Here is a 21,129-nt window from a genome sequence, read left to right on the forward strand (position 1 = left end):
CATTAGAGCCATGCTGGCTGGAGTGAACGATTCAGAGGAGGGAAGACGGAATGGGGGAGGTCTGATGCTCATCCAACTAACCCGGGTGAAAGGGAAAATCACTCTAAACACCGAGCCGATTTGGAGAGATCGAGAATGGCTTCTTCGGCAGCGAAATCCAGGTCAGAAGTGAATTGCAGGGCAGCATGTTCTAGGCCTGGAGCGATTTGCTGCGATGAGATCCAGGTCTTATTGTGAGGTACAATCTGCTGTTCGGACAATCCAAACACCAGCCTGGATAGACTGGAAAGACAGGAAAGGCAGGCTATCGAGAGTCAGGCAAGTTGGATCGCTCTAAGCACCGAGCCGATTTGGAGAGATCGAGAACGGCTTCTCTAACAGCAAAATCTCTGCCCAGAACAATTTGACGCAGGCGGGGCCTGGGTCCCAGTGGGAGGTTTGCTCAATTTAAACACTGGCCCAGATAGATGGGGGGGCAGGGGGGCTCCTCTCTCCATGACACTAAGGCCCCCAGCTACTGTGCTTTACGTCTGCAAACATTGCAGCGATTTCCCCAGTAACATGATGAACCGAATACTGAGGTTTTGGGCCTACTCCGGGGATTTGGATCTAAGGACTCAATGTGGTTCAGAACGCTGTTATTGCTGCTCGCTTCTATTGTTTGCATGTTTTGTTTTTTTTCCTCTTTCTATGGGCACTGGGAGTTGATCTTGGGTTCTTTCAGCTTCCTTGCTTTGCCACTGTTTGTAATGCAAACAAGTCATAAGGTTGTATAATTTTTTATATTCTATGGTAATAGATACACTTTGAATCTTTAATTCAGAAGAGCGGTAAGGGTTAAGGAGAAAAAGCAGGAGTCTGAAGATGACAAATAAAAAGCAGCCATGATTGAACGGCAGAGAAGATATTTTGGGCCAAAAGACCTAATTCTGCTCCTATACCTTACAGTCTTACCCACCTACTTGGGCATGACACTCTAGATTTCAACCAGTCTCTGGGCTGAGGAAGTTCTTCCTGAACTTCTTACCCCTACCTTAAACCTACAACCTCTAGCTTCAGATACCACTACAGTGGGGAACAGTTTCCAACTATCTACCATTTTCATGCCCCTCAATGCTATATATCAACTCTATCAGTTCCTCCTTGGCGTCCTCGATTCCAAAGAAAACGATATGCCACTGGTCACTGGGTTCCAGCCACATTACAAATCCCTACTCTCACCCTGCTACTCTGCCCTTTTACCATCCGACGGTATTGCCTGTAGAGTGTGATTATCCTCCTCAGTTTCAACAACACCACCACATTTTTCTGCATTCTGCAAACCCACTGAGGATACCTCCCATATTTATATCTGAATTGCTGATGTTTATAATGAACAACAATCTCAGCGGTACAGTTCTGGTCACAGTGTTCCAATCATATCACGAAACCTCAGCTATTACCCATGCCCACTATAACCAAGGCAAAGGTGCATCCAATATCCCAACTTGCCCTGGACCATGAGGGCTCTAACATTTTGGACCAGTCTCCTATGTGGGATGTTGTTGAACACTTTATCAAAGTCCATAAGGACTAGGTGCTGATAATTGGGAAGATTATGGGTGGCAAGGACACAGTGAGGCAAAGGTTTGTTCCTGTGCTATGTGACTCTACACCTCAGTAATGACCGTCAAAACATACCTAGCATTTTTGAATTACCTAAAGACAAAAAGTGCTTCAGGTTCCCGCTCTCTGATCATGTTTTTTTCTTTTTCACATTCTTACTACTAACCTTTTATTTTTACATTGCATTTAACAACTTCTGGCACAAAACAGAAAATGATGGATAAACTTAGAAGGAATTATGCTCAGTAAGTTTTCAGCAGACACAAAAATTGTTAGCGTTGTGGAAAATAATTGCACTCTACAGGAGACATTCATCCATTGCTAAAAAGGATAGAGCATTGGAGTGAAGATGGGGAGGGGGTTTCTTTCATGACTGGAACCCAGTGACCAGTGGGGTATAATGTAATCACTGATGAGATGCTTGCTATTTGTTTATATGCATGAATTTCAATATATGAGGTGGAAAGATGGTACAACGTGAAATGATGCGATAAGTAGTGGATACAGCTCAGTCCATCGCAGGAAAAGCCCATCCGATAATCGAGCACAGGTACAAAGAGCACTGCCACAAGAAAGCAGCACTCATCATCAAGAACCCCACCATCCAGGGCAAACTCTCTTCCCACTGCTCTCAGGCAGGAGGTACAGGAGCCTTCGGGCCTCACCTCCAGGTTCAGGAACAATCATTACCCCTCAACCATCAGGCTCCTGAACCAGTGCGAATGACTTCACTCACCTCAACACTGAATTGATTCCGCAACCTACGGACTCGCTTTGAAGGACTCTACAACTCACGTTCTCAGTAATACTCCTTTTTTTTTTCATTTATTTATTTGCTTGTTTGGTATTTTCACAGTTTGTCCTCTTTTGCACATTTGCTGATTGTTAATCTTTGTGTGTAGTTTCTCATTGATTTTGATTTTCTTGCAGTCATTCACTGAATAACAATTACAACAGAATCAAAGTAGTATATGATGAAATATACCTACTTTGATAATAAATTTACTTTGAAAAAGGATCCAGTGCTTGTCCAACGTATCTGATGAACAAACTTGTCTCGGGCTTCCAGACAGGTACATGTATCGATTTTAACCAATGTTCTGATGACAGACTCAGCTGTCTCCATCAGGGTTGATGCCTGGGCCTGTCTAGTCCAGTGGTATTTATACCCCCGTCATCCGTACCTCCTGATTGGTTAGTCCTCCTCCAATCAGGTTTCCATTGTCCCACCTTGTTTTCAATTGAAATCCAGTTCTTACTTAGAGCAATTACTTATAGCCATTGCGAATGCAATGTTCTACTACCGCCGTTTTTTCCAGGTAACCAAACAGATACTCTTCCTATGCTCCTAATTTCCATCGCACGGTCAATGGTACCCTTACCAAACAATTAAGGACAGCTTGGTCCCCCTGCAGTCAAGGTTTGATAAAGGTACCACTGACCTTTCTGAACATCAACGTACTTCCTCTATAAGGAGAACTACAATGAACAAACAGACAGAGCGGCCATGCGATTGCCCTTGTCGCCATCTATTTTTAATTTCTTCATGGAGGACTTTGAGGAGAGGGCTCTGAGTACATTACCCTTATGCCCCAAATGCTTCCTCAGATACTTCATATGGACTCTAGGCACTCCAACAGTTCCATGACCATCTGAACAGTACACACCCAAACATTCAATTTATGGTGGAGATGGAGAAGAATGGTTGCCTCCCATTCTTGAACATTCTAATATGATGGAAACCGGATGGTAGCCTTGGACATGGCATCTATCAGAAACCCAGTCACACGGACCTCAGCAATAACAGCCACCAACACACCTCCCAAAGCAGAGTGGTTCTTTCTACTTTGATTAACCGTGCAAAAACTACTTTGGACCTGGAGAGTCTCCATGAGGAAATAAGATGATTGCACATGACATTCCTACAGAATGGATACAAGGTGACAGAAATCAATCGGGCCTTTAAAAAGGCTGACAGAAAAACAGGAAACCTAACGACGAGGAGGAACCCATCGATACCGCCTGTCTCCCCTATATTTCCATGGTTTCTGGAAGGATTGCCAGGACCCTCAAGAAATACCGGGTTAGTACCATCCACAAACCCGCAAGGAAGCACAAATCACAGCTTATGCAGGTCAAAGATGACCTGGGACTCAGGACAACTGGTGTTTACAGGAATCCCTGTGAATGCGGAGCAGCATATATCAGCCAGACGGATGCACAGTTTGAACTTCGATGTTCACTCTGTTTTGCTTTCTACATATAGAGCCTATTTTGCGGAGCGATTCCAAAAAATTCCACTTTATTTCAGATTTTGAACATCTGTAGTGTTCTTTTCTCTAATTTTCATGATTCTGGTATTTTGTACTTGTTATTCTCTGACAGGAGAATGAAGAAGAGAAGATGGTTCAAATACCATAGATTCCACATTAAATAAATAGCATTTGGAATCACTTCACCCAGCTCAGAATTGCCACCTTGGCTTTACATTAATTGTAAAGAGATTGTTGAGGTATTTATCAGCTCAGTAGATTAGGCAAGTTAGTATGCCCTTGACAAAAAGGTTTGTGGGCAATTGGACATTAGGGTCAGGAATTGGGACAAGGTTAGGGATGTAGGTGAGAGACTTTCAGAGAGAGGGATGTTAGGGGAAAGGTTGGGAGATGGAGGTGAGAGACTGGAGGATTGAGGGGCATGGAGTTTTGGGCTAGAGAGAGAGGGTGACCTGGTGGTGAGATGGGATTATACCCAAGTTTCCCTCTGGATCCCTCGGGAACTGGACCCTCGACTTCCCAACTGGAAGACCACAATATGTGCGGATTGGAAATAAGATCTCCACCTCGCTGACAATCAACATTGACGCACCTCAGGGATGTGTGCTTAGCCCACTGCTCTACTCTGTCTACACCCATGACTGAGTGTCTAGGCATGGCTCAAAAGCCATCTATAAACTTGCTGACAATACAACCACTGTTGGCAGAATCTCAGACGAGAGGGCGTACAAGAGCAAGATGTATCAGCTAGTTGAGCGGTTTCACAAATTCAACCTTACACCCAGTGTCAGTAAGACTAAAGAAGTGATTGTGGACTTCAGAAAGGGTAAGGCGAGGGAACACGCACCAGTCCTCAAAGAGGGATCAGAAGTAGAACGAGTGAGCAATTTCGGGTTCTTGGGTGTCAATATCTCTGAGGATCTAATCTGGAATCAATATATATCGATGCAGCTACAAAGAAGGAACAACAGTGACTATATCATTTGGAGTTTGAGGAAAATTAATACATCACCAAAAACACTAGCAAATTTCTATAGATATACTGTACAGAGCACTCTAACTGGTTGTATCACCATCTGGAATGGGGGGGGAGGGCTACTGTCTGTCTGTCTAGGTACCATATTTGATGCGGATGTTGGTAACCATGGTTTTCCATATAGATCTATCCCTCGTTCTTTGGATGACTTCCATTTCCTCGATGTGTAGCCACCTGGCTCGGCTTTTGACGTACATAAGTGATCTAACTGCTTGGGCTCTTCTGAGAACTTTTTCATTTGATGTGTGTGTGGTCCATGATATTTTTAACATTCTCCTGTAGAACCATAATTCAGCTGCTTCTAGTCTCTTTTCCATTGCTGGAGAAATGGTCCAGCATTCACTTCCATAAGTCAGGATAAAATAGATGTAGCACTGCAGTATTCTGTTTTTAGTGTGTGTGCTCATCTTTCTGTCTGTTAATATGGTCTTCATTTTTTGGAAAGCTTCTTTCGCCATTGCTATTCTCTATTTGATATCTGTGTCGCACCTGCCATCACTTGTTATTAGGCTGCCAAGATATCCGAGGATCAAAATAAGCTGCAGGAATTGTAAACTTAGTCAGCTCCATCATGAGCACAAACCTCCGCAGTATCCAGGACAAGCTCAAGGAACAATGCCTCAAAAAGGCAGCGTATCATTAAGGACGCCCATAATCCAGGTCATGTCTTGCTGTCATTGCTACCAGCTAGGAGGTGGTACAGGAGCCCAAAGGCACACTCAATAATTCAGAATAGTTTCTTCCCCTCTGCCATCTAATTTCTGAATGGACATTGAACCTGTGAACTCTACCTCACTGTTCTTTCATTTCTACTTTTGCACTATTTATTTAATGTAAATATATATATCTATACATATACACACTAATTCACAGTTTTTTTCTATTATTACGTTTTACATTGTACTGCTGCTGTGAAGACTACCGATTCCACAACATACGCCAGTGATACTAAACCCGATTCCAAATTTGAATATTATTTTTGGAGTGCCTCAGATTGTACTGGACTAAAACTGAATTGCAGTTAATACATTTACATTTAGTTTCCCCCTCGGTCACATTCCTAGTGCTGTAAAAAATAAACTTTGATCCTACGCATCTAACTGAACCAGTTCCCATGGAAACAAAACAAGGAAGTGTTTGTTCTCAAATCCATTTTATACAGTTAAAGTTTCGTAAAACTTCAAGAAATTGATAGCTGTAAATATTTCATTGGTCATAAACCATGTAGTAGTCTTTGGAAGACATCAATACATATGATACTTCGAGAGGACAAACATTTACTCAGCTGAACTGACAATTACCTTAGGCTTTTGGATGATCGGTGCCGATTCTTGCCCAGTTTTGCTACAAACCTAAAAGAGAATAAATATAAAAGATAAATAAGAATAAAAGATGCAGTTGAAAAATCAGAGGCAGAGTGAGGTTGGATTTACTGATTCTAAGCTGCATTGTTTACACTATTAATTCAGAGAAGGGAGAGCTCTTGCTTCCATAATTTATAGACTGCGTACAGAAGAGCTCTAGCAATACAGGTAACAGCTGTACCAAATTATCAATGCAGCATCAAGCTCAGTGCAGACCAGGAGCACTGAATAAAGACAAAATGAGCAGGTTAGCTTGGAAATATCAGCCGTAAGGTCCTGTGAATGGAAGTAATCCCATCAAAAAGGAAAATCTGCCAGCTGCATTCAATACTTACCAGGGAACTTACAACACAGAAAATAAAGCCACTGGGCTTAACTAATAAATGTGGTTCATAATATGCAAAAATCAGCATCTTCCCATGCTACTTCTCCAAGCTACACATCTTTCTCACTCCTAAAGCTGTTCCGTTTTCCTTACAATGTACCTGAACCTTTTTACCATGCAAGGAGTCCCTGTGACAGCCTTTTCTAACTGTTCTCTGGGTAAAAGAGTTTCTCCTGAACTCCCCCAGGATACTTCAGTCATAACATTTCTCTGTCCTCATCTCTTTAATCTCCATATAATTTTAATGATCACCATTTGCTTTGCTTCTTTATACTTTATTGGGCATTATCACTCTACTTAAGTATGTCTTTATATTATTTTTATGTTTTTTAATTAAGTCTCTTGTACATACTTAGAGCACATTGGTTGAAATTCTAATCAAGTTTAAGATAACGTTGTTGCTGCTTTTCAATTTCATGCCACCTGAAATGATTCCTGTGTTTTTTTAAAGTCAGAGTCAAAATCATAGAGACAGGGCCTTTGGCCCACTGAGACTGTGCTGACACTTACAACAATTCTACCCTGACACATCTGCCCACATTTCCATAAATTCCACCCAAATTGTAACCACGTGGTCATAGGAGGAGCGTGCAAACTCCACAGACTCAGCAATGGAGGTTAGAATTGAAACTCAATCTTTAGAGCTGTAGGACAGCTGTAACATAAAAAGCACCTGCAGTAATATTAATTGGCATTTCAAATGGTGCATTTTTTACTCTTCTTATTAAAGAATTCCCACGCTGTTCAAGAGCAATATCATTGACCATTGATTAGTAAATTCATTAATATGTAATTATGGTTTATCATCAAATAAAAGCACAATGATGCCAAAAGAAGATAATCTAATTGTGAGAATTACTTTGTGGAACTGTTCATACAAAAAAAAGGTTTATACTGTACATGGCATAGTAACCAATTCAGGTACAGCATTGAAACATTAAAGGCAACTTTAACATTGTGAGGCAGAAAGTATTAGAAACACTCATCATCTCAGGTAACATTGCTTGGGAGAGAAATAGAGTTAATGTTTCAAGTCAAGGACTCTTAATTGGAACTAAAGTGAAACTATGTTTCAAACTGCAGAGGAAACACAGGGAGAAACATAGAAACATGGACATAGAAAGCCTACAGCACAATACAGGCCCTTCGGCCAACAAAGCTGTGCCGAACATGTCCTTACTATAGAAATTACCAAAGATTACCCATAGCCCTCTATTGCTCTAAGCTCCATGTACCTATCCAGGAGTCTCTTAAAAGAGTCTATCGTATCTGCCTCCACCACCTCTGCTGGCAGCCCATTCTACACTCTCACCACTCTCTGCGTAACTTCACCCTGACATCTCCTCTGTATCTACTTCCAAGCACCTTAAAACTGTGCCCTCTCATGTTAGCCATTTAAGCACTGGAAAAAGTCCTCTAATTATCCACACGATTAATACTTCTCATCATCTTATACACCTCTATCAGGTCATCTCTCATGCTCCATCGCGCCAAGGAGAAAAAACCAACTTCACTCATCCCATTCTTATAAGGCACGCTCCCCAATCCAGGGAACAACCTTGAAAATCTCCTCTGCACCCTTTCTATGATTTCCATATCCTACCTGTAGTGACGCGATGAGAACTGAGCACAATATTCCAAGTGGAGTCTGACCAGGGTTCTATAAAGCTGCAACATTACCTCTCGGCTCCTAAATTCAATTCCACGATTGATGAAAGCCAATACACCGTATGCTTTCTTAACCACAGAGTCAACCTGCGCAGCAGATTTGAGTGTCCTATGGACTCGGACTCTGATCCTCCACACTGCCAAGTATCTTACCATTAATACTATCTTCTGCCATCATAATTGACCTACCAAAATGAACCACTTCACACTTATCTGGGCTGAATTCCATCTGCCTCTTCTCAGCCCAGTTTTGCATCCTATCAATGTCCCGCTGTAACCTCTGACAGCGCTCCACACTATCCACAACACCTCCAACCTTTCTGTCATCAGCAAATTTACTAACCCATCCCTCCACTTCCTCATCCAGGTCATTTATAAAAATCACAAAGTGTAAGGGTCCCAGAACAGATCCCTGAGGAACAGCACTGGTCACCGACCTCATGCAGAATATGACCCGTCTACAACCACTCTTTGTCTTCTGTGGCAAGCCAGTTTTGGATTCACAACGCAACGTCCCCTTGGATCCCATGCCTCCTTACTTTCTCAATAAGCCTTGTATGGGGTACCTTATCAAATGCCTTGCTGAAATCCATATACACTACATCTACTGTTCTACCTTCATCAATGTGTTTAGTCACATCCTCAAGAAATTCAATCAGGTTCATAAGGCACAACCTGCCCTTGACAAAGCCATGCTGACTATTCCTAATCATATTATGACTCTCCAAATGTTCATAAATCCTGCCTCTCAGGATCTTCTCCATCACCTTACCAACCACTGAAGTAAGACTCACTGATCTATAATTTCCTGGGCTATCTCTATCTCAATCGGAAATCGGCACTGATCTGGGCCGACAATTACGTGTCGGCAGCACCTAATTAATTAGCTTGTTTATTTCGGCTTTTCTCTTAAAGATGTGCTGTGTGCCTCCCAGCTACCGTTGCATTCTCCGCGAATCGGTACAGTATCTGTCCGGGGCCCAGGGGTTGGAGTGGTGAGACACAGGGGTGTCACCTCATCGTCGATCAGGGCAGGCAGCTCATCTTCTCCTATGACTGCCCACCTCGATGTCGAAGATCGAGGTTCGTCGCCTGCTGTGGCTGATGTGGAAGGTCTGCTTGACTGCTGAGCCTTGCGCATTTTTCTATCATACAGTTGTTTGAAAGGACTCAAACCATCCTGCAAATATCCCCCAAACCTACATACCCTTTCAAAATTACAGTCGTACTTTATCACTGCAGCGAAAATCTCACGCAGTTGCTTCACGTTCAGTTCACTACTGCGTTTGGTTTCGATTGTTATCCTCTCCTCTTCCATTTGTATCAGCTCTTCATCTATCAGTTCTTGGTCATGGGATGCCAAAACCTCTTCAAACATCATCTTCGTCAGCTTCCACAAGCCAAACTCACTTTGTCCTTGCTTCGTTCACCACGATCAAATCGCTTAATTATGTCTAGTTTTACACTAAGTGTAACACCCTTACAAGCTCTTTTAGGCTTTTCAGATACCTTAGAACTCATCTTGCTAACGGCTGCTCACAGGCACGTGTTTAAGCAATGCCATTCCGAATCCGGGGGAGAGCGGCTGCTTGGGGCGCGTGCTGCCTTTTATCGCGCACTGCCTTTCTTCGTAACAGTGAAAACACCTTCCGAAAGCAAAAACAGGGTACTAATGTAGGTCTTTCGTAACAGTGAGGTTTCGTAAAGCGAACGTTCGAAAAGCGGGGGACACCTGTATAGATAATCTTAATAATGTACTAGTTGCCCAAAATATATCACCTTTATACATCTCTGCAGCTTTGCTATAAAAACCTTCTTGTATTCCCATTCCAGTCTCCTCCTTCTCCAGTCTCCACAGTACTGTCACATTCCCTTGTTCTGTATCACCTTCTGGGGTCTTGATGACGTTATTTGCATTAAGGCACAACTCCACACACTCCAAATATAAAACAAATCTCCGGGCACATTCAACTTCCAGTTCCACATCCCTCACACCAGGCCACTGTTTTGCCACCTCCTCGAGAAGCAACATCCCAAACTCAACACTGAAGTAGTGACTGCTGATCCCTTTCCAAGAATAACTAAAAAGAGCATCATTTACAGTTGAAGACAGTGACTCTCCACTAACCTACAATATGTGGTACAACAGCATATCAGAGTCATACCACACAAAAGGCACCCTTCAAAGCACCATACCCTTAAGTTGGCACGAGGTGCCTTCTATGTTCTCACAATGGACTTGACAATGAGAAGTTTTCAACAATGGGATCTTCTACTCCTCATCACCAGTTTGAAATGAACATTGACATTAAAATGGCTCAGAAAATAGGCAACTGGAGCATCAATGCAATTTGGGAGCAAGTTTTCAAATGGTATAATTAAAGTACAATTTCCCCAACAAGGAATTTAGTGCAATGGACACAGGTAGAATTAAAAGAAGTTGAGCCACAGGGAGTTAGATTTGACACTTGGGAGACAACTAGTGAGTTGCAATAAGGCCTCAGTGGTAAGCTAGCCACAAAAATAATGATGAGGCTCCATCACAAAACTCTCCCCTTGACAGGAAATTAGGTAGAGGTGTAAGATTGCCTTTCTCATAGGGTGGGAGTTTTTGTTTTACAAAAACAGAACTTCTAAGTAAACATATTTAATAATATGAGTCAAGTCAAAATAACTTGAAGAGCGCTATTAAACAAAACATGTGAAAATAGTTAAGTAATCCTAAATAAACATGAGAAAATCTGCAGATGCTGGAAATCCAAAGCAAAATACATACAATGCTGGAGGAGCTCAGCAGGTCAGGCAGGATCTATGGTAAAGAGTAAACAGTCGATATTTCGGGCCTCGGTGAGTTTGCACAGACAGTTGGCCATAGTCTGTTCCACCCCGCATTCTGTTCTTCCTCTCTCCTGTTTCATATTCGTCTCTCCTTGAAGTATCTGCATTTTAAATCTTTACATCACGTAAGACCATAAGATTATAGGAGCAGAATTGGGCCATTTGGCCCATTGAGTCTGCTCCGCCATTTCATCACGCCTGATCCAATTTCCCTTTCGGCCCCAATGTCCTGCATTTCCCCCACATCCCTTCAAGCTCTGATCAATCAAGAATTCCACAGATTCTTCACTCTCTGGCTAAAGAAATTCCTCCTCATCTCCGTTCTAAAAGGATGCCTCTCTATTCTGAGGCTGTGTCCTCTGGTCTTAGACTCTCCCATCATAGGAAATATTCTCTCCACCCTGATAGGTTTTGATTAGGTCACTGCTTTCTCGTCTGTATTCTGATGAATACAGGCCCAGAGCCATCAAACGCTCTTCACATGACACGGCATTCAATTCTGGAATCATTTCCGTGAAATCTCCTTTGAACCTTCTCCAGCTTCACAACGTCCTTTCTCAGATAAGGTAACCAAAATTGTTCACAATACTCCAATGAGGCCTCACCAGTGTTTTATAAAGTCTCAACATTACGTCAGCATTTTTTTCTATTCTAGTCCTTTTGAAATGAATACTAAAGATCGCATTTGCTTTTCTCAGCAGACTCAACCTGCAAATTAACCTTTGAGTAATCCTGCACAAGGGCTACCAAGTCCCTTTGCATCTCAGTTTTTTGTATTGTCTCTCCATTTAGAAAATTGTCAACTTTTTCATTTCTTCTACCAACAAAGTGCATGACCACATGACCATACACTTTTCAACACTGTATTCCTTCTATCATTACTTTGTTCATTATCCTAATCTGTCCAAGTCATTCGGTAGCCTCTCTACTTCTTCAAAGCTACCAGCCTCTCCACCTACATTCATATCGTCTGCAAAACTTGTAACAACACCATCAATTCCAGCACCCAAATCATTGATTGACATATAATGTGGGGAAAAAAATCAGCCGCCTGCGGAACACCACTAGTTACCAGCAGCCAAACAGAAAAAGCTCCCTTTATTCCCACACTTTGCCTCCTGCCAATCAGCCAATCTTCTATCCATGCACGAATCTTTCCTGTAATACCATGAGCTCGCAGCTTGTAAGCCGCATCATGTGTGGCACCTTGTCAAAGGCCTTCTGAAAATCCAAGTACACAACGTTAACTGATTCTCCTTTGTCTATCCTGCTTGTTATTTCTTCAAAGAATTCAAACAGATTTGTCAGGTAAGATTTTCCCTTGAGGAAACCATACTGACAATAGCCTATTTTAATCATGTGTCTCCAAGTACCCTGAGACCTCACCTTAATAATTGACTCCAACATCTTCCCAACAATGATGTCAGACTAACTGGTCTATAATTTCCTTTTTTCTGCCTCTCTCCTTTCTTGAAGAGTGGACTGACATTTGCAATTTTCCAGTCTTCCAGAACCATTCCAAATCTAGTGATTCTTGAAAGATCATTACTAATATCTCTATCACAACCTCTTCAGCCACCTCTTTCAGAACCCTGGGGTGTACAACACCTGGTCCAGGTGACTTACCTAACGTCAGACCTTTCAGTTCACAAGAACCTTTTCTCTATTAATAGTAACTTCACACACTTCAGGACCCCCGACCTGAAACTTCCTCCGTACTGCTAATGTCTTCCACAGTGAGGACTGATGCAAAATACTTATTCAGTTTGTCTGCCATTTCCTTGTCCCCATTACTACCCCTCCAGCATCATTTTTCAGCAGTCCGACATCAACTCATGACTTTTACATTTTATATACCTGAAGAAACTTTTGATATCCTCTTTAATATTATTGGCTAACTTACTTTGTATTCCATCTTTACCTTCTTAATTACTTTTTTTTTCCAGTTGATTTTTAAAAGCTTCCCAATCCTCTAACTTCCCACTAATTTTTGCTCCATAATATGTCCTCTTTGGCTTTTACGTTGTTTTTGACTTCTCGTTAGCCACGGTTGTGTCATCTATATCCTATGTCTTTCGAATTGCTTCCAGAAATTCCAGCCATTGCTGCTCTGCCATCATCCCTGCAGTGTTCTTTTCCAATCTATTTTGGCCAGCTCTGCTCCTATTGCTTTGTAATTCCCTTTACTCCACTGTAATAATAATACATCTGATTTGAACTTCTCCTTCTCAAATTCCAGGGTGATTTTGATCATATTATGCTCTCTTGCTCCTAGGGTTTTTTTTTACCTTTAACTCCGATCAATTCCAGTTACTTGCACAAATCCAATCCAGAATATCTGATCCCCTAGTGGGCTCAACCCAAAGCTGCCCTAAAAAGCCATCTCATCGGCCTTTTAGAAATTCCACCTCCTGATTTTCCCAATCTACCCACATATTGAAATCCCTCATGACTATTGTAACATCGCCTTTTTCACATGCATTTTCTATCTTCCGTTGTAATTTGTAGACCACATCCTCAATACTGCTTGGGGGTCTGTACACAACTCCCATCAGGGTCTTTTTACCTTTGCAGTTCCTTAATCCTATCCACAATGATTCAACACCTTCCATCCCCAGGTCACTTCTTTCTAATGATTTGATTTCACTTCTTTACCAATAGAGCCATGCGGCCCCCTCTGCCTTCCTGCCTGTCTTTTGATACAATGTATATCCTTGGACATTAAGCTCCCAAGCTGTAATCTTCTTTCAGCCATGATCACTGATACCTGCAACATCATACATGTTAATCTGTCACAGTGCTACAAGTTCATCGACCTTATTCTGTGTTCTAAACTCATTCAAATGTAACACCTTCAGTGCTGTATTTTCCCTTTTCGACTTTGTCCACCTTTCACGTTGCACCCCATACTGTTGACTGCAATTCTGCCCCATCAACAATCTCTCCTCACTACACATTTCCTCTGCTTGTAAACTAACTATCTCATCTTCAGCACTATCACTCTGGTTCCCATCTACCTGCAAAAATTAGTTTAAAACCTCCCTAACAACTCGATAAACCTGCCTGCAAGGATATTTGGACCCCTTCTGGTCCTTTTTGTACAGGTTATACCTTCCCCAGAAGAGATCCCAATGATCCATAAATTTGAACCCCTGCCCTCTGCACAGTTCCTCAACCACACATTCATCTGCCGAGTCATACTATTCTTACCCTCACTGGCACATGGCATGGGCAGCAATCCAGAGATTACTACCCTGGAGGTCCTGTTTCTCAGCTTTCTACCTAGCTTCCTAAAATCTCTCGTCAGGGCCTCCTGACATTGTCTACCAGGTCATTGGTGCCAAAATGCACCAAGACTTCTGGCTGCTCACTCTCGCCCTTGAGAATGCCATGGACCCAACCCAAGACATCCCTGATCCTGGCACCATGGAGGCAACATGTCATCCAGATGTCTCTATCGTGCCCACAGAACCTCGTCTCTCTTCCTTACTACGGAATCTCCCACCAACACTGCAGTCCTCTTCACTCTCTGCTCTTTTGAGCCACAGTACCAGACTCGGTGCCAGAGACCTGGTCACTGTGGCTCCCCCTGGTACTGCGTCCTCCTCAATATTATCTAAAATCTCAATATTATACTTATTATTGAGGGGAATGGCCCCAGGTGTACTCTGCACTGGCTGTGCATTTCCCTTCCTTCTCCTGACAGTCACCCAGTTACCAGTCTCCTGCAACCATGGGATGACCTCCCTGTAGCTCCTCTCTAACACCTCCGCAATCTCCCACATCAGTCAAAGGTCATCGAGCTGTAACTCCAGTTCCTTAACACATTCTCTCAGGAGCTGCAGCTCAGTGCACGTGGTGCAGATATGTTTACCCAGGAGACTGGAGGTCCCAGACTTCCCACGTCCCACACGCAGAACAAAAGACTGCCCCTGGAGCTATTCTTACAACACTACTATGCCCTAGTGGATAAGGAAGAACAAATAAAAACAGAAAGAGAGAAACTTAACAAATACTTTACCTCATCCAAGCCTGATGTCGGCAAAGACTCTCTAAACACTAGCACACTCAAAAGAATGGCTGCTCAAAGAATTGCCACTCCACTTACATCTGTGCTATTTTTATAGGCCCTTTCTATTGAGTCCCTCTTGCTGATTAGTCACTCCTCACTCAAGAGAAACTGCCGTGAAGTTGAAAATCTTGATCACCGCCCTGTTTTAATGCCAGCTCTTTATGCACCCCTGCTGTGGATCATCCAACTCACATTCTGTACATCATGACCAATAGGACAACACGGTTAAATAGCAATTAGCAAAACACTATTACAGTGCCAGTTGTAAGATCAGAGCTTGATTTCTACCACTCTCTGCAAGGAGATTTGTATGTTATCTCCGTGATCGTGTGGGTTTCCTCCCGGTGCTTTGGTTTCCTTCCACATTCCAAAGGCGTACCTTTAGGGTTAGTGAGTTTTGGGCAGGCTATGCTGGTGCCTACTTACAGGCTACCTCACTAACTTGATTTGACAACCCATGACCAGGTGTTGAAGGCAGTGGTATCTCATCAACTATTAACAACAGTCGACACTTCCACCAACACAAACTTCTGTCAAAGCTGGAGACCAACCACAGCCTCAGCCCAGGTCACCGGCAGGCTTGCTCGCCACGGTGTCTGACTGGCAACTGAAAATCGATTTTGGCAAGCTACTGAATTTCCCTGACTTCATCGCATCATCATCTGCAAACCTCAGGACAGGTGGTCATAGTAGAACTGACAGTTCCTTGGGAAGACCAGATTGAGGAAGCATTTGATCGTATGAAAGCCATATAGCAGCAGTTAGTACAGCAATGCCAGAGACAGGGGTGGAGCCACGATGCGAGCCAACAGAGGTTGCGTGTAGAGCTTTTGCTGGCTGCTCGCTGTGCAGAACCTGGGGCTGCAAAGTAAACGAGCCATCAGGAAATGCTAAGCAAACCTCCGGATGGCTATGGAGCAAGAGGTGTGACTCGTGGACCAATGCTGCTAGGACATAAGCCAGGACCTTTTCAATCCTGGCTGGGTTGCCTGGGGGAAGAGTGTCTAATGAAAGACCCAAAACACCCGATGAGCCCAGGTAACACTATTGATGATGTGAACCAGCGCATCCGAGGATGTACCTCAGAATCAATGTCTATTTGGCATATAAAGTTAATCTTTCCCTTTTAGCTTACATTTCTTCCAATTGTAAACTATTTTCCATAGCAATTACACTTCATTCCCTTCAAAGCTGCAGCATCACCAGAGGTCACTGAGGCGAGCATGTTTCAGTGAGGTAATTCCATCATGGCTAAAGAGCCTTTGTTTTTCTTAGCCTATGGTGCTATGTAAATTAGAAATATGCAAACACGACTGAACAAAATGATATGGAGTGCAAAGAGCTTTGTAGTGTGCTTAATCGCTTTCTGTGAAATATTTTCCTACAGAGGGTGACCTGCCAGAGCAGATACTGGTCTGGTAGAACTCTCTGCTGACAAACACACTGCAGCTTTGGGCGGCACTAGCCTCAGCTAAAAGTGGATCCACTGATTCTGAGTTCCAAACTGAGCTCTTTGGAGATTTTTCTTCTAAACCCACCTAATTGAATCAATACTTTGATTTGCCAAATTCATTAAGATATGATAAAGGAGTGCAATGAGATCGGGATTCCACCTTGCTCCATTTCAGAAACTATTCTGATCGAGTAAAAGGAATCTGTAGGTTAGCCAATAAATGACTTGAATATTGCAGAGAAACTAAGTAATGGCTTGATTATGCACCATCAAAGCAGGTCAGAAAACATTTGTTTGCGATTGGAATCTGGTGGTATTTATCAAATAGAAGAAGCTTCAAGCAAATGCTGTGTTACCCATTATTAGGCCCTGATGACCGAGTTAGCTCAGCATGCGAAGCTGCTTGAGTTGCTTTATCGATCCTGCTGTCTTCTGTCAGTCAAAGGGAAATTAATGAGTTATTAATTAAGTTAGGGCATCTCAAACCTCGCTTTGAATTTTGCTGTACGGTTACTGCCATTCAAGTCACCAGGAATAGGCCCAGTGTGAATAGGCTTCCTTCAGGTAATCTGAATGCCAGACAGACCTGAAGGTCAACAAATTACAGGACAGATTCAATAATTTTACACAAACAAACTCTTTACTGTAGCACTCTTTCCTTTGATTTAAGGAAAGGTCAGTATCAAGACCACCAATCAACATGATTGATCCAGTTTAAACAGTTTTTTATGACAGATAATGTTGCAACACTGCAGTGTTTGGGGAATTCTATCTCCACCCCCCCCCAAATTTAAATAGCTTCATGATTTAGGAAAGCCACATATTTGATACTTAAAGTTACAAACCTATGACTTTTTTCTCTAAACCCCTACTTGTCCCCTGCGCTGAATAAATAAATCAAGCTAGATCAAGGAATTTAATTTGATTTTGCACTCCATGGCTTTCCAATGAAACTCTTCACCAGGTCACTGACTCTCAGGGTTGTATTAGACTCCTCACAACGTTGGCATTCTGCTCAATCCTGATGTGATATCATCAGCACATTAACACAGCACAGTGGAAGAAGAGCCCAGTGTCCCGGATTCAATTCCGATCTTGGGTCCTCTCGGTGTGTGGAGTCCACATACTCTGCCTGTGACTACATGGGTGAGTTTCCTCTCTCAAACTGCGGGAGGGAGGCCTGTGGGTTGTGAGGTTAATTGGCCATTGTAAACTGCCCCTATTGTGTGGATGTGTGATACAACGTGGGGGGGGGGGCTTGATGGGATTGTGGGCAAATAAAATAGGAATACTGCAGGATTATCATTTGAATGGGTGGTTGATGATGGGCAGACTTGGTAAACTGAAGGGCCTCTGTGCTGTGACTATCACCTCCATCTCTGACACTGAAACCATTCGCTGTACCTTTCATGTTTCCAAACTTGATAACCGTGTTGTGCTCTCTCTTGGCTCTGACCTCAGTGGCTCCTCTAAGTCTATTCTCAACCCATCATGCAGAATATTCACTCAAGATGCTCCATCTGCTGAAAACTGGTATCTGAAGTTAAAATGGTCAAATTGGTAAATAATCCTTCTCTTGGCATCATCTCTCCCTTACACTTCGATTTTCTATCCACATTCTGATCCCTGCATTCTAACTTGCCATGTGTAAAATTCTCGATAGCCTTTGCTCCTTTACAAACATTGTGTCCAAATGCCTGATTCCAACTTGCTGGAATTCCCTCAAAGTTTTCCTTAAATTCTACTTCTAAATTTTAAACTCCAATAATCCTGTACTCTTCATTTTTATCATGCTGAACTAGCAGATTTACTGCACTACCAGATATTCATCATCATGTCTTGGCTTTGCGAACGAAGATTTAGAAAGGGGGCTGCCCATGTCTTCTGCAGGCTCGCTGGTGGCTGACAAGGCCAATATGGGACAGGCAGGCCTAGCCACAGCGGCTGCAAGGGAAATTCTGTTCTGGGTTTGGAGCTGCTGTGTCATGGTTCTTCCTCCTTCTCCTTTCGTCCTCAATTCCAGCCCTGCATGCGTTCTCAAAGGAGATAGACTGGTGAATGGTGTGTCACCAGGCCTCGCGATCGGAGACCAGATTAGACCACTGGCAATGGTCAATATGACAGGGACCAAGGGATTTCTTCAGAGAGTCCTTGTACCTCTTCCTCAGTGCCCCTCTGTCACGGTGGCCAGCGGAGAGTTCGCCATACAGCACAATCTTGGGCAGGTGATGATCCTCCATCCTGGAGACATGCCCTGCCCAGCATAGCTGCGTCTTCAATAGCATGGCCTCGACGCTGGTGACCTCCGCCTTTTCGAGGACTTAGATGTTGGTGACGAAGTCACTCCAGTGGATATTATGGACGGCGCGGAGGCAGCGCTGGTGGAAACGCTCAAGGAGTCGTAGGTGGTGACGGAAGGTGACCCACAACTCAGAGCCATACAGGAGAGTAGTCAGTACAACGGCTCTGTACACGCTGATCTTTGTGCCTTTCTTCAAATGCTTGTTGTTCCAGACTCTTTTGTACAGCCTGCCGAATGCGCTGTTTGCCTTTGCCAGTCTGTTGTCAATCTCTTTGTCGACCTTGGCATCTGACGAGATGGTGCACCCCAGGTAGCTGAACTGGTGGACTGTCTTCAGCTCGACCTCACCGATGGTGATGCAGGGAGGGTGGTAATCTTCCTGAGGTGCGAGCTGATGAAGAACTTTTGTCTTCTTCAAGCTGACTTCCAGTCCGAAGAGCTCGCAGCCTCTGCAAAGCAGGATGTTATACGCTGCAGGGCTGTCTCTGTGTGGGCAACAAGGGCAGCATCGTCAGCGAAGAGTAGCTCTCGGATGAGTTGCTCCAATGTCTTGGTGTGGGACTGTAATCGCCTCAGGTTGAACAGGCTGCCATTGGTGCGGTATCGGATGTAGACACCGTCCTCGTCATCAAGGTCTTCTGTGGCCCTTTCGAGCATCATGCTGAAGAAGACGGTGAAGACAGTCGATGCGAGAACGCAGCCTTGTTTTACTCCATTGCCTATTGGGAAGGGTTCTGAGAGGTCGTTGTTTTGTCTGACTTGGCCACACTGATCTTCATGTAGCTAGATGACCATGCTGAGGAGCTTTGGGGGGCATCCCAGTCATTCCGTGATTTGCCACAGACCTTCCCTGCTCACGGTGTCGAACACTTTGGTAAGGTCGACAAATGTCACATACAATCCCTTGTTCTGTTCCCTACATTTCTCTTGGAACTGCCTGAGAACAAATACCATGTCGGTGGTGCTCCTGTTGGCTCTGAAGCCACACCAATCTGTTCAGGAGTACTCTTGTGAGGATTTTTCCTGCGATAGAGAGCAGAGTTATCCCCCGGTAGTTGGAACAGTTGGACTTTTCCCCCTTGTTCTTAGACATGGCGATGATGACTGCATCACGGAGGTCCTGTGGTAGTTTACCTTGTTCCCAGCGGCAGACAATGAACTCATGGAGTTTGGTGTGTAACGCTGGGCCCCAATGCTTCTAAATCTCGGGTGGGATTCCATCAACTCCTGCTGCCTTGCCACTTTTCAGCTGCTCTATGGCCTTGACTGTCTCTTCAAGGGTTGGAACCTTGTCCAGTTCTGCTTTCTCTGGCTGTTGTGGGATGCGGTGAATTGCTGAGTCTTGGACCATGCGGTTGGTGCTGAAGGGAGTCTGGAAATGTTCTGACCACCGGTTCAGGATGGACGCCTTGACTGTGAAGAGCGCCTGACCGTCTGCACTGCACAAGGGACTCTGGACCTGGTGTGAAGGGCCATACACCGCTCTCAGGGCTTCATAAAACTCTTGACTTTTATCATGCTGAACTAGCAGATTTACTGCTCTACCAGATATTACACCTAACAGAACTTTTATTTCATTTTCTTATGTTAAACTTTTCAGTCAATCCAGTGAGTTTAAAGGGAACAGGTCTGGCTGCAAACCTACCATAATCCTGCCTAATGTTTTGGATTCCAACCCCAGTTCTAGCCACTCACCCCACCTATACTGTTCATCCAATATTCCCCGATCGGGACAAGCAACCATTTGCACTCTGGACCCTGGCTTCTGAACTAATATCTGATTCAGGTGCCAGTCCATCAGGATTTCTAAACAACTGGATACCAGATTATCAGAGTAACACATTAGTATATGAAAATTAGCAAGCTTGTCAAAAATTATAATCCCATTTAGATATGGTGTGAAATTCCTGAATAAGTTCACTGATGAGGACTAACCTATAATACCTAAACAATCCTCATTAGCTAACCCAGTGCTACTTCCCTAAAACCAAGTACACATTCAAAGGCACCGAAGGTTTCATCAGTTTGAGCAGGAGTTCTCAACCTGGGGTCCAGGGACCCTTTGCTGAATGGTATTGGTCCATGGCATAAAAAAGGCTGGGAAACACTGAGTTACAGAAAATTTAGAACATC

At 43.5% G+C, this 21,129-nt stretch overlaps 1 protein-coding gene across 5 annotated transcripts in view; it reads right to left on the bottom strand.

The window, feature by feature from the left end:
• pot1 (protection of telomeres 1 homolog) overlaps positions 1-21,129 on the bottom strand; it is a 355,041-nt gene that overhangs the window by 212,401 nt on the left and 121,511 nt on the right. For all 5 annotated transcript variants that reach the window (XM_063058161.1, XM_063058162.1, XM_063058159.1 and 2 more), the window contains one exon: positions 6,216-6,266. In XM_063058161.1, coding sequence (XP_062914231.1) covers positions 6,216-6,266 — 51 coding nt within the window. The remainder of the gene's footprint in view (positions 1-6,215; positions 6,267-21,129) is intronic.

This window comes from Mobula hypostoma, chromosome 9 (genome assembly GCF_963921235.1).
Source record: "Mobula hypostoma chromosome 9, sMobHyp1.1, whole genome shotgun sequence".
In the NCBI taxonomy this organism is placed as follows: domain Eukaryota; kingdom Metazoa; phylum Chordata; class Chondrichthyes; order Myliobatiformes; family Myliobatidae; genus Mobula; species Mobula hypostoma.